The 13,269-nt window shown below is 54.2% G+C and overlaps 1 protein-coding gene across 1 annotated transcript; it reads left to right on the top strand.

Annotated features, from left to right (window-relative positions):
* The first annotated feature begins 428 nt into the window (after positions 1-428).
* RIPPLY1 (ripply transcriptional repressor 1) lies at positions 429-8,958 on the top strand. Its single transcript, XM_084638265.1, has 5 exons — positions 429-552; positions 2,484-2,768; positions 3,522-3,597; positions 7,618-7,688; positions 8,067-8,958. Exons 2-5 carry the CDS (start codon positions 2,536-2,538, stop codon positions 8,320-8,322), a joined length of 636 nt encoding a protein of 211 aa, XP_084494391.1. The 5' UTR covers positions 429-552; positions 2,484-2,535; the 3' UTR covers positions 8,323-8,958.
* Positions 8,959-13,269: the final 4,311 nt, after the last annotated feature.

Genomic DNA, 13,269 nt, shown 5'->3' with positions numbered 1-13,269 from the left:
TCCTAGGGGACTTGGAATCTCTGGCCTGGCTCCTTTTGAAGTGTCCCATCTCTGCTTGAGCTACCCTTTGATTTGTTTTATTGATCTCCCCTGTGTAAAGGGCTGGGCGAGCTGCAGCTGGCGAGTTCTCTGGTAACGGTAGATACTGCTGGGGAGTAAACTTTAAATGACATGTTTTACAGAGCTGAGGAGTAGCTTGTACCAAGAAATCGAGCACCAAGTATTAACAATCAGACACGAGCGAGCTTCTGCACTGAAAGCAGGGACGGCTTCATGGCTTGAGACTCTTGTGTGATCACTGGGTGTGCTGCACACTTTATAGGTCATCAGCATGCTCAGTCCTGCAGTGCTCGGCTCAGAAATAGTCACTCCAGGCATTTTCCGTAGTTGGATTGTCCATAGGATCCTTTTCCCAGCTTCTTGTTCCAGGGCCAATGATAGCTTTGCCAGGAGCAGAGTTAGTGGCCAACACCTGTTGAAGTAGGATCCCTGCTCTGTGACCATGGACAGGAAAGAACTGGAGTGGTGGCTTCCAGATGTGCAGCCTTGGAGGTGAGTGAAAAATTCAGCTGCCATAGTGAGGAAGGGCCCAGCGTAAGCCGGGGTTGATACAGCTCCGAAGAGGAGACCGTGCCCCCAACCCAGCATTAGGCTGTCTCAGGGCTTGCAACGCTTAGCGATTCAGGTGCTCTAAGGTGTGCCGTGTGCAAAGTCCCTCCCTGTAGGTTTTTTCCAGGCTGTGCTGACTCAGCTGGGAAAATTCCCTCCAACTCCTTCCTCCTGGCCCAAAGGTAGGGCTTGGGAAGTGGGGGCTGTGGCCCCAGCCTGGGTAGAGATTTCCCAGGGCTGGGTAAAGGGGAAGCTGGCCCGGCCAGGGCGGGAGGTGGAGATGTCACTGCAGAGCCAGTTTTCCAAGTAGCAGCCATGTGAGTCTGTATCCGCAAAAAGAAAGGGAGGACTTGTGGCACCTTAGAGACTAACACATTTATTTGAGCATGAGCTTTCGTGAGCTACAGCTCACTTCAGCGGTTGCATTGCAGAGTCAGTGTTAATCAGAGGCCTGTAACAAATCCTATTAAAGCTTCATTAGGGCCCCTTCGAGGCTATCATTATCAGAGGCTCCCTCTGGTGTTGCAGATACTAGAGCAATGCCTCCCCAAGGCCAGAGGGGAGGAATCAGGTGACGGGCAGACTGGGAAGTAGAGCGGCGTGGGGGGGCATGAGTCATGGGGCCTGGTTGGTCCCAGCCTCGTGCCCTGTGCAGCATATCCCTTGTACAGAGCAGGGGAGAAATGGTGCTGTTTGGCTCTGGGCCGGTTTTGCACGCCCTTTGCACTGTCAGTGAGAAGGGGCAAGGTGGGGAGGGGGGCAAGTTGCCCAGTGCTGGGAAGGCAGCTCTGGTAGGGGCTTAGTGGAAGGTGCATGGACCGTCCCCCCTGGGCGGGTGAGAGGGCTCTGCGAGGCTGGTCTGCCAGGGAAATTCCAGAGACCCGCTCCCCAGGGAGCCCCTGCTAACAGCCCAGCGCCTGCTGGCAATGCCCAGCTGAAAACAAGCTCATTTAGGGAGACGCACAGGGCTGCCCCTAGCAGTGGCATAGCCCCATGCTAGGCTGGGAGGGCAGAATGCTTGGGAAAGAGTCTCTCCTGCTGAGCCTTGGGGCTGGGAAGCGGGAGCTGGCTCCCTGAAAGTCCTGGAATACACCAAGCTAGACAAAAGCAGGGCCTGTAATCTCCAGTTGCAATGGGGCTGCCCCATTGATCACCCCTGCTGAATTATCCATCGCTCTCTTGCCAGAGAACACAGGCCTAGGGGGATCTGGCTGCCTTGTGCTGCCCCAGAGGCACCAGTCGCCTGTTTCTCCGGCAATCAGTGATGCAGCTCAGCCCCGGAGGAGGAGCCGAAGTGTCGCTTTCCCTTGCAGGGCTGCTCCCCGCTCACCTACATCCCAGAGAGCAAATCCTTTTGACTATGTGCGTCCCGCCCCGCCCGGTGCTGCTGGGGCTGGATCTCTGGGCTGCCCTGGTGCTGTCCAGCCTACACAGCAGTGACTTGAGAGCAGGGACTCTGAGCCCAAGGCCCGACCCTGCCCTGTGGGTGCCCTTGGCAGCCGGATGGGGCCTGCAGTGAGAAACCCCCAACTAGTACCGAGCCAGGCCTGCTTCCCTTTTTACCCCTTTGTTACAGCCTTGAAATCTCACGCCTCTCTCTCCTCCCCTCCTCTGTTCCTTGCCCCCCTCCCTCGAAAGTCACTCTCTCCTCCCTCTCTTTCCTTCTGGCCTTCTCTCCATTAGCTGGGCCATCCTGCACAGACCCATTTCCTCCCCACATTACTGCCCCTCCAGTCCCCTCCCTTAGGGTAATGGGGACAAAGCTCCTAATCACCCTCATTAATTGTCCCCGCCCCGCTCCCCCTGACTCCCTGGGGCATTTCTCACAAATGGTGTCTAACTTTTCCCTTCTGTGTTTTGGTTTTCCACCGGAGCTGACGGTGCCCCCCCAGCCTCCTGCTGAGCCACTGTTTACTCAACTGGGACATGCTGGACACCCTGGGACCTCCTGCTCTCCCCCTTCACCAGCCCCAGCCAGGCTGGGAGGGCTATAAAGAGCTCCTAGGACAGGCCAGACAGAGAGACCTTGCTCCTTCTTCGCCAGCTCACACCATGGATGCTTCTGTCCACACTCCCCTCGGGCTGGCCGGCTGGCTCTGGGGCCCCCCAGCTGCCTGGGGCTGTGGATGCCCTGTGCAGGGCCAAGAACAAGGCAGAAGGTAATGAGGGTCTTGTGGCCACAGTGCCCATTACCCGCTCTGTGGCTGGCGCAGCCGAGTCAGAGGAGACGGGGCCGGCAGAGGGGGAAGTGTGGCACTCTGTCTTGCTGCTTTTGGCAAAGGGGTGGTGGCGGGGAGTGTCATACGGAATGGGGTGCGTCTGTCTGTGATTGTTAATAAGGGCTTTGTGCTTCTCTTCCCTTCTGCGCTGGGGGCTCAGAAACAGGCCCCTAAACCCACCTCCCAGATGGGGACACCTTGAGGCTGTGTCAGAGGATCACGATGCAGGAACTCTCCTGCTGTCACTGCTAGCCCTTAGCCCCTGAGCTCTACTTTTGGGGGGAGGGTTAGGGTGGGGACTGCAGCGCTTTCCCCTTCCCGACCATCCCTTGGCACTGCAAAGCTTAGGGCTTCCGAGGATCATCCTGCAAAACCGCTGGCAGTCTGGGGACAGGGTCTGCCCACAAAAAACAAATCCCCCGGAGCGGGGGAGGCGGAGGGCTGGGGACGGGGCTGCATCGCTGCGTTTGTGTGTGAATGTGGGGGGGCTGCAGGACAGGGGATTTTAGTGCTGAGAACACCCTTGCCCTGTGTGGGTGTGCAGGCACTATGGGCCTGCATTTGCGTTGGTGCTTGTGTGATGCCACGGCTCTATCAGCTGTGACGAGCTGGGGCTTCTCAGCATGATAGCACCCTGGGCTTGATGACCGCTGACTGGCCCACTTCACCCCCTCTTCTTGTCTCACTTCGCAGATTCCCACCGCTCTGGAGACCCTGGCTTCCCACTGCAAAGGACCTGTGCAGGCAGAACAGGGACCAGACAGACCCAGTGAGTTTCACCCTTCTTGATCAGAGGGTATCCAGCTTGGCCCAGCCCCAGAATCCGCCTAGTCCCTCTGGGGCTCAAGGTGGGTCGGAGGGCGGGGTTGGGCTGCGGACCTCTGCATCACAGCATCCCCATGGTGGGGCCGCTCCTAGGTTGAGCAGCCTTGTTCCCGAGGCATTTCCCCTAGGTTCTTTTGCTGTCCCCAGCCCCTGGGGTTATTGCGTTCAGCTCTGGGCCCCACACTGCTAGTCGCTGTCCAGCAGGGACTGGTCCGGGAACCAGGGAGGTAGCCTTGGGTGACCTCCGGCTCTGGATTCTGTTTCCATGAGGCCCAGAGCTTCAGCTCGCCTGACGGGACACACTGCAGAGGGGGAATTCAGGATGGAGCTCGTGGGAAGCTGCCTGGCTGTGAGATCGGGGGGGCTGGGTGATTGGCTCCCAGGGGAGATCCATCCCTCAACACTTTTTTATAGCTAGGGCTGGACAGCACCTGACAGGGCCGGATCCTGGCTGGCCCCAGGAGCTGGACAGGCTGAGCTGCTGGGCCTTTTCCACCTCTAACCTCCGAGCTCCACTGGCTTGCTGGGCTGAACACAGGGACCACTCAGAGGCAGAAAAGGACTGAGGGGGTGGGAGCCAAGCAAAGTTATTCTAAGTGCAGGGCCTGGCAACCTGATGCATGGGATCCTTTGTGTAGTCTCCATTTGCATCCTGCTGGAGGCTAGTGCACAGACCTTCCCCGGCTGTCATCCCCTGGAGGTTGGGGGGGGGGCAGACCTCCCCAGCAGGTGCCCCCTGGAGTCTGGTGGGCAGATCCCCCAACACTGGTGACCACTGGAGGGTGGCAGGCAGACCCCCCCGGCTGACACCCCCTGGAGGCTGTGGGACAGACCTCCCCAGTTGGCACCCCCTGGAAGCTGGGGGGCAGACGCCCCCTGGCTGGAACCCCTGGAGGATGGCAAGAAACCACTCCCCATGCTGGCACCCCTGGAGGCTGGTGGGCAGACCCCCCCGGCTGGTGCACTTTGCAGGCTGGCAGGCAGCCACCCCCCCATGCTGGCACCCCTGGAGGCTGGTGAGTGGACCCCCCAGGCTGGTGCCCCCTGGAGGCTTGGGGGCAGACATTCCCAGCTGGATGACCCTTCCCGCCTGGCACCCTGGAGGCTGGCAGGCCAACCTCTCACCCCCCAGCTGGTGCCCCCTGGAGGCTGGGGGCAGACCACCCTGGCTGGCATCCTGGAGGCTGGCAGGCAGACCTGTCTGGAAGACAGGGCATCTTCTCCCAGCCCTCCCAGCTGGCACAGACTCTCCTTTTGAAGGCAAGCAGCTGTGAAACGAGCCCCCTCCCTGCAGTGGGTAGTGTAGGCCAGTGCCAGGTTGGCACCTCTGCTGGCAGGGCTGGCTCTCCCTGTATAGCTGCTGTGGGGGGTTAGATTTCAGAGGGCTCTGGGCGGTGGGAAAGGGATGCCTCTTCCCTGGCCAGGGCTGGGATTCCTCAGGGGTTAGCTGCGCTAGGCAGGGGTTTGGCACAGGGAGAGATTACAATGGATAAAGCCCTCCCGAGGGTAGAGCCAGCTTCCTCCCTGGCCCTCGTCTTTGCTGTGGGCACCAGGGAGTGTGTTCAGTGAGGCTGGGGTGTGGAGGAGGCCAGACCGTGTCCCCTTAGCAGGCTCACCCTCTCAGCATGGGTGGCAGCCAGCCGGAAGGAAAGGAAATCTGCCTTGCTGGGTGTGATTCCCCCAGGGATGGGGAGCGGCCAGCATGGCCTCCCTACTCCCTGCACTGCTCATGTGCCCTGCCTCATTGGAGAATACCAGTAGGCAAAGGAGCCTCAGATTCCAGGAGAGACGACAAAGTCCCAGAAGGGCAGCTGGCTCCTCATGCCAGGGCTGCCATCCCGGCCGGGCTAGCAACAGGGCTCCCCACTCTCTGCTGGGAGCAGGTCCCACAGCTTCCCACATCTCACGAGCAGGAACCTTTTTCTGCTATTCAGCCTAAACGTCCCCTCTCTTCATCTCATGCCATTGCTGATCTCCTATCCTGCCTGGAAAGCACTGGACACTCCAGAGCTGGGAGAGGACTCACCTCCTCTTCCGGCCTATGCAGGCTGGTCCCTACAGTGCATGCATCAGTGAAGGGGCTGGGTCTAACACAAGTACAAGGGGATGCTGGTGGGAGGCAAATTCAGAACTGGTTCAAGGAAATACTTTCCTGCTGGGCACCACACAGTTAGCCTGCGGGACTCTCTGCCACAAAGCATCACAGAGGCCAAGAGTTTAGCAGGGCTCATAAAAGCATACTAACATCCTGGGGTTAGAATAGGCACCACAGAAAAATTGAATCAGCTAGAGCAAAAGGTATGACCCCTCCGTGTTCGGGCTATGAGCCCAACTCTTACTAGTGGGAGTAAGGACGCCACTCTCCCTGCGGGGAGGTTAGTCCCTCACCGCCTGCTTGCAGGTTCTCCCTCTGCAGCAGATGGTGTGGAACATAAGAGTGGCCATACTGGGTCAGATCACAGGTCCACCTAGCCCAGTATCCTGTCCTCTGACAGTGGCCAGTGCCAGGAGGCCCAGAGGGAATGAACAGAACAGGTAATTATCAAATGCTCCATCCCTTGTCGCCCATTCCTAGCTTCTGGCAAACAGCGGCTAGGGACACCATCCCTGCCCATCTGGGATAATAGTTATTGATGGACCTATCCTCCATGAATTTATCTAGTTCTTTTTTTAACCCTGTTATCGTCTTGGCCTTCACAACATGCTCTGGCAAAAGACTGTGCGTTGTGTGAAGAAATACTTCCTTTTCTTTGTTTTAAACCGGCTGCCTGTTAATTTCATTTGGTGACCCCTAGTTCTTGTGTTTTGAGAAGGAGTAAATAACACTTCCTTATTTACTTTCTCCATACCAGTCAAGATTTTATAGACCTCTATCATATCCCCCCTTAGTCGTCTCTTTTCCAAGCTGAAAAGTCCCACTCTTATTAATCTCTCCTCATACGGAAGCTGTTCCATACCCCTGATCATTTTTGTTGCCCTTTTCTGAACCTTTTCCAAGTCCAATATATCTTTTTTGACATGGGGCGACCACATCTGCAGGCAGTATTTAAGATGAAAAGGACTTGTGGCACCTTTGAGACTAACCAATTTATTTGAGCATAAGCTTTCGTGAGCTACAGCTCACTTCATCGGATGCATTCAGTGGAAAATACAGTGAGGCGATTTATATACACACAGAACATGAAACAATGAGTGTTTATCATGCACACTGTAAGGAGAGTGATCACTTAAGATGACCTATTACCAGCAGGAGAGTGAGGGGGGGAGAAAACCCTTCGTAGTGATAATCAAGGTGGGCCATTTCCAGTAGTTAACAAGAACGTCTGAGGAACAGTGGGGGGGTGGAGGGGGTGTACCCTGGATTTATATAGAGGCAATATGATATTTTCGGTCTTATTATCTATCCCTTTCTTAATGATTACCAGCGTTCTGTTTGCTTTTTTGACTGCTGGCCCCTGCCAGAGACAGGCCATATGGACCTAGTCTCTGATCTAGTCTGATGAGGTGGGTGAGGTCATATCTTTTATTGGCCCAACTTCTGTTGGTGAGAAATATTAAGATAATAGAAGACATGACCTCACCCACTTTGTCTTTCTGATTTCCTGGGGCCAACCCGGCTACAACAGCACTGCAAACAACAATGGCTGATCTTTCATCTAAGCTGGTGGGTCCTGTGTGCCGGAGCTGCTCCTTCTTCCCTTGACAGATGATCCCATGGCCCAAGAGATCCCACTGGCAGGCCAATCTTTCCTGCTAGTCAAACTAACTTTTCCTTTGCTTAGTTACATCCTGTTTTTCCCAGCAGGAGATCCCTGGGCTCTCCCAGTGCATCCGCCATCCCTGCCCCTGGAATCCCATCAGCCCCCAAAGGGATCCTAACTTGCCCCCATCCTTCATGCTGGGGGGAGGTTGCAGCGTAGGTGCTGAAGGCATGCATCCGAATTCCTGTTCTGTGTTTCCCAAGGCCCGTGGCAGCGAGACAATGGTGGATGGTGGCTCTGGCAAGGCATCGGCACTGTTCCGGCACCCCGTCAGGTACGTGCATCCCACAGTGATGGCAGGCAGGCTGCTTGTTTCTGTTCGCTGGGGCGGGTAACCAGTGCTCATGGTGCTCACTAGAGTGCAGCGTCAACTTCGTGCACTTGGCTCGGCCAATGCCCCACTGGCCAGCCCTGCAGTGCCCCCGTGCTTGGCCAGTCCCGCCCTGCCTTTGCCCCATAGGTCTGCCAAGACCCCGCAAGCCTGCCTTGCAGCCCCACACGCAGCTGTGCTGATGCCTCTCACTCCTGACCTGCAACCCCCTGCTAGCCCAGTGCTGGGCCCCATGCAGGATGTGGTGCCTCTTTCACACCCCTGGGCTTTCCAAAGAGGAAGCAAAGGAACCTGTATTTGTCAAGCATGTTTTCCCCACAGACTCTTCTGGCCCCGCTCCAAATCCTTCGATTACCTGTACAGTGAGGGGGAGAAGCTGCTGGAGAACTTCCCTGTGCAAGCCACCATCAGCCTCTATGAGGACTCCGACAGCGAGGAGGAGGAGGAAGGCTGGGGGGAGGAAGGGCAGGCGGAGGAGTGGGGTCAGCAGGCGGAGGAGTCTGTGTTACAGCAGGAGGCAAGCTGCCATCAGGGGCCAGCTGGGGCCAGCCAGCCAATAAAGCTCTGTCTGAAGTGACCCCCACAGTGCCCAGCGCACCTGGGCAAGACTCAGCTGTGGGGATAAATGCCACCACCTTTCCCAATGCTGCCGGTAAAGGAGCCTTGCCAGAGACTCCGCCCCAAGGTTCTGAGACCCCGGCCCTTGCCGTCCTACACCGGGCTGTGTGCGGTGATGGGGGCCAGAGGGTTGTTTGGAAGCATTTTCAGGTCTCTCCAGCAGGGAGCACAGTTCAAACCCAGGGGCTGCAAAACTCCAAGATGGTCCTGCGGGAGGCGAGAGGCCCCCACGCCTGTCCCAGGTGAGCAGTCAGAGCTCGGGGCAGCTGGTCTAAGTGTCTGCCAGGGAGAGGACTCTCCCATTCCAGACTATGACGTCCCCTGAGCAATGCCTGCCTAGTGCTGGGGAGTGGGGCTGGGCCGAGGGCAGAGGTCAGCTTGCCCTTCTGCACCAGCCCCTTTGGGAGCCGGGTGAGGAGGTCTCAAGGAAGAAGCCTGGACAGACAACGCTGTGGGAGCTGGGCTGAGAGTGAGTGTTCCAGCCTGCTCCCCCTAACCCCGAGGGAGTGTCTGCTCCCACTCGGGGGTGCTGGTGCCCTGGTGGAGCTCAGCTGTGGCTCTGGGTTTTAGTCTGTGTGTTCTGGGGGTTAATGTATAGCAGGGCATTGACGAGTGAAATAAAGCATGTGATCCTCTAACATCAGGGTTCATGGTGCTCTGGAGTCCATGGCCAGGAAATCTGCCTAGCATGGGGAAGCGGGCACATGTGTGATGAGGGGAGAGGGCTGTGGGTCAGGGAATGACCTGGTGGGGGCAGGGCAGGGTCATCACTGTGCTCAACAGAAGGTGGGGAGGATGGGACAAGGGGGCCCCAAACGGCAAAGGGAAGTGCCAAATTAGTGCCTTTGCTCCAAGGTCTGACTGCTGTCCCTGGAGCCGGGCACAAGATTATGGCGTCTACAACCTGCACCTCTGTCTGCAGGGGGCAGATGGCTGATAGCCAGTCTCTGGGTGGGGCGAGAACTATGTTGCTGGCCAGGCCGGGTGCCAATCTGTGCTCTGACCTGGGGCACCCTCTCCATTAGCACTTGGGGACAGGTGTCATCAGGCAAGGACAGTGCAGCCCTGCAGGCTAATGGGGCTGGGGGAGGCTGCAGGGGGTGCCCAATGCCCTCCACTACACCAGCCTTGCCATGCAGTCAGGCTCAGAGCAGAATCTACAGTGGCATTGAGGACAGGAAACTCTTATTTTTATGTCAAACTGCTTAAATAGCTCCATCTAGTGGCCGAATGCAGCGCGGCCTAGAGCCACCGAGGGGAACCACACCACGCAGCAGCATTTCTGCCCCTTCTTCACGACAAAACTAGCTGTGACTCGCTGAACTAATAGTGTGACAGCAACCTCTAGTGGTTAAAGCTCTGCACTAAGAATCAGGAGATCCAAGTTCTAGTCACGCTGCTAGAAGATGCTGCTGAATGGACTGAGGGGTGAGCGTATTTGCCATTTGAACATCCAATGCCCCCATCTCCTCAGACCCGTTCCCCACTCCCACCTGCTCCTCTTTCAGGCTGGCTCTTGCGGTGAGTGAGCAGGTTCATAGGGGGATGAGGGTCACGTCTGCTGAGGATGCCCAACACTGGGCCCACGCATGCATTTGCAGCAGCTTAACTAAAAGTGGCTGCAGAGTGACCCCATCAGTTCGACTGGTGCAATGTCCATGTAGACAAACCCTGGGGAGGGGTGCTCTTATCCCAGAGTCAAAGTGCCTTCTTCTGAGTGTGCTGAAGTCAGGAGCGAATCAGAACAGGTGAAATAGGTGTCCATACACAGACCTACAATGAAATAACAAGAGGTGGGACTCCAAGGCAGGGTTGTAGTTTTGGTACAAGTTCAGGTGTCAGCCCTTCCCGAGTCATAGCTGCTGCCTCTGTGGACAGAAACGAGCTTTTATGGGCAGACCTGCAGAGCCATCCTAGCTCTGAATCTGTTCTGGCTTAAGGATCATCCATGCCATTGTCAGCTACGTTCCAGCTGCAGAATCTTTAATCCTGCTGGGGATCCATGAGCCAGGAAGAACCCAGCTTGACTCTCAGATCTCCAAGCCTCTGGCTGCCAGAAGCTGGGACTGGATGACAGCGGATGGATCACTCAATAATTGCCCTGTTCTGTTCATTCCCTGTGAAGCATCTGGCACCGGCCATTGTTGGAAGACAGGATACTGGGCTAGATGGACCATAGATCTGACCCAATATGCCCATTCTTATGTTCTTATAGGTATTATTATTGTTATAAGGGTCCCAGTTCTAAAACACAGCCTCCAAACAAAAACGTATGCTACTTGTAAACTGTAATGAAAACTCCAGGACCTCTAATTGATACCCGTCCTAATTACTGTGCTGTCAGGCCTTTCTAAAATATTAGCAGCTACTGACACCTGGTGGACATTAGGCATGTTGCACTTTAGTTAACATTTTACTGTAGAGTTGGAGATTATGTGAACCTCTTCAGCTATTTCTTGAGTTGGCAAAGCCCGTTTGAGTCCACAGACCTTTCTTTCTGTCATTTAAGAGCATGGATCCCCTCTCAGTTTGATTCAGCGAGGAAAAATGTTGATTTCTAGCTAATAGGCAGCTTATGCTCTCCATATTATGCATCAATCACTTATATCCTCAATTTAAACAACACTTTGCTGTTCCCCTTTAAATTAATGTTTCTTAGCTACAGTTGTGTGGACCCCACATCCTGCACTCCCATAGTAAGGGCCCCATTTTATATGTCAAAAAGAGAATCCCTTCTCCCCACCCAAATTTCCTGCACTCTAGTCTCCAGTCCACCTAAAGTCTGAGAATCAAGCTGGGTCTTATGTGACTCCTATGCCATGAATGGTTTCAGACTAACAGCAGTGTTAGTGTGTATTCGCAAAAATAAAAGGAGTACTTGTGGCACCTTAGAGACTAACCAATTTATTTGAGCATAAGCTTTCGTGAGCTACAGCTCACTTCATCGGATGCATACAGTGGAAAGTATAGAAGATCTTTTTATACACACAAAGCATGAAAAAATGGGTGTTTACCGCTACAAAAGGTTTTCTCTCCCCCCACCCCACTCTCCTGCTGGTAATAGCTTACCTAAAAGTGATCACTCTCCTTATAATGTGTATGATAATCAAGGTGGGCCATTTCCAGCACAAATCCAGGATTTAACAAGAACGTCTGGGGGAGGGGGTAGGAAAAAACAAGGGGAAATAGGTTACCTTGCATAATGACTTAGCCACTCCCAGTCTCTATTCAAGCCTAAGTTAATTGTATCCAATTTGCAAATGAATTCCAATTCAACAGTCTCTCGCTGGAGTCTGGTTTTGAAGTTTTTTTGTTGTAATATTTCAACTTTCATGGCTGTAATCGCGTGACCAGAGAGATTGAAGTGTTCTCCGACTGGTTTATGAATGTTATAATTCTTGACATCTGATTTGTGTCCATTTATTCTTTTACGTAGAGACTGTCCAGTTTGACCAATGTGCATGGCAGAGGGGCATTGCTGGCACATGATGGCATATATCACATTGGTAGATGTGCAGGTGAACGAGCCTCTGATAGTGTGGCTGATGTTATTAGGCCCTGTGATGGTGTCCCCTGAATAGATATGTGGGCACAGTTGGCAACGGGCTTTGTTGCAAGGATAGGTTCCTGGGTTAGTGTGGTTAGTGTTGTGTGGTATATGGTTGCTGGTGAGTATTTGCTTCAGGTTGGGGGGCTGTCTGTAGGCAAGGACTGGCCTGTCTCCCAAGATTTGTGAGAGTGTTGGGTCATCCTTCAGGATACGTTGTAGATCCTTAATAACGCATTGGAGGGGTTTTAGTTGTGGGCTGAAGGTGATGGCTAGTGGCGTTCTGTTATTTCCTTTGTTGGGCCTGTCCTGTAGTCGGTGACTTCTGGGAACTCTTCTGGCTCTATCAATCTGTTTCTTCACTTCCGCAGGTGGGTACTGTAGTTGTAAGAATGCTTGATAGAGATCTTGTAGGTGTCTGTCTGAGGGGTTGGAACAAATGCGGTTATATCACAGAGCTTGGTTGTAGAGAATGGATCATGTGGTGTGGTCAGGGTGAAAGCTGGAGGCATGTAGGTAGGAATAGCAGTCAGTAGGTTTCCGGTATAGGGTGGTGTTTATGTGACCATCGTTTATTAGCACTGTAGTGTCCAGGAAGTGGATCTCTTGTGTGGACTGGACCAGGCTGAGGTTGATGGTGGGATGGAAATTGTTGAAATCATGGTGGAATTCCTCAAGGGCTTCTTTTCCATGGGTCCAGATGATGAAGATGTCATCAATATAGCGCAAGTAGAGTAGGGGCGTTAGGGGACGAGAGCTGAGGAAGCGTTGTTCTAAGTCAGCCATAAAAATGTTGGCATACTGCGGGGCCATGCAGGTACCCATAGCAGTGCCGCTGATTTGAAGGTATACATTGTCCCCAAATGTAAAATAGTTACGGGTAAGGACAAAGTCACAAAGTTCAGCCACCAGATTAGCCTTGACATTATCGGGGATAGTGTTCTTGATGGCTTGTAGTCCATCTTTGTGTGGAATGTTGGTGTAGAGGGCTTCTACATCCATAGTGGCCAGGATGGTGTTATCAGGAAGATCACCGATGGATTGTAGTTTCCTCAGGAAGTCAGTGGTGTCTCAAAGGTAGCTGGGAGTGCTGATAGCGTAGGGCCTGAGGAGGGAGTCTACATAGCCAGACAATCCTGCTGTCAGGGTGCCAATGCCTGAGATGATGGGGCTCCCAGGATTTCCAGGTTTATGGATCTTTTGTAGTAGATAGAATATCCCAGGTTGGGGTTCCAGGGGTGTGTCTGTGCGGATTTGATCTTGTGCTTTTTCAGGGAGTTTCTTGAGCAAATGCTGTAGTTTCTTTTGGTAACTCTCAGTGGGATCAGAGGGTAATGGCTTGTAGAAAGTGGTGTTGGA

This window comes from Lepidochelys olivacea, assembly GCF_965140295.1.
Source record: "Lepidochelys olivacea isolate rLepOli2 genome assembly, chromosome: 9".
NCBI lineage: Eukaryota > Metazoa > Chordata > Testudines > Cheloniidae > Lepidochelys > Lepidochelys olivacea.
The sequence above is the reverse complement of the archived record's forward strand: the minus strand, read 5'-3'. Positions and strand labels throughout refer to the sequence as shown.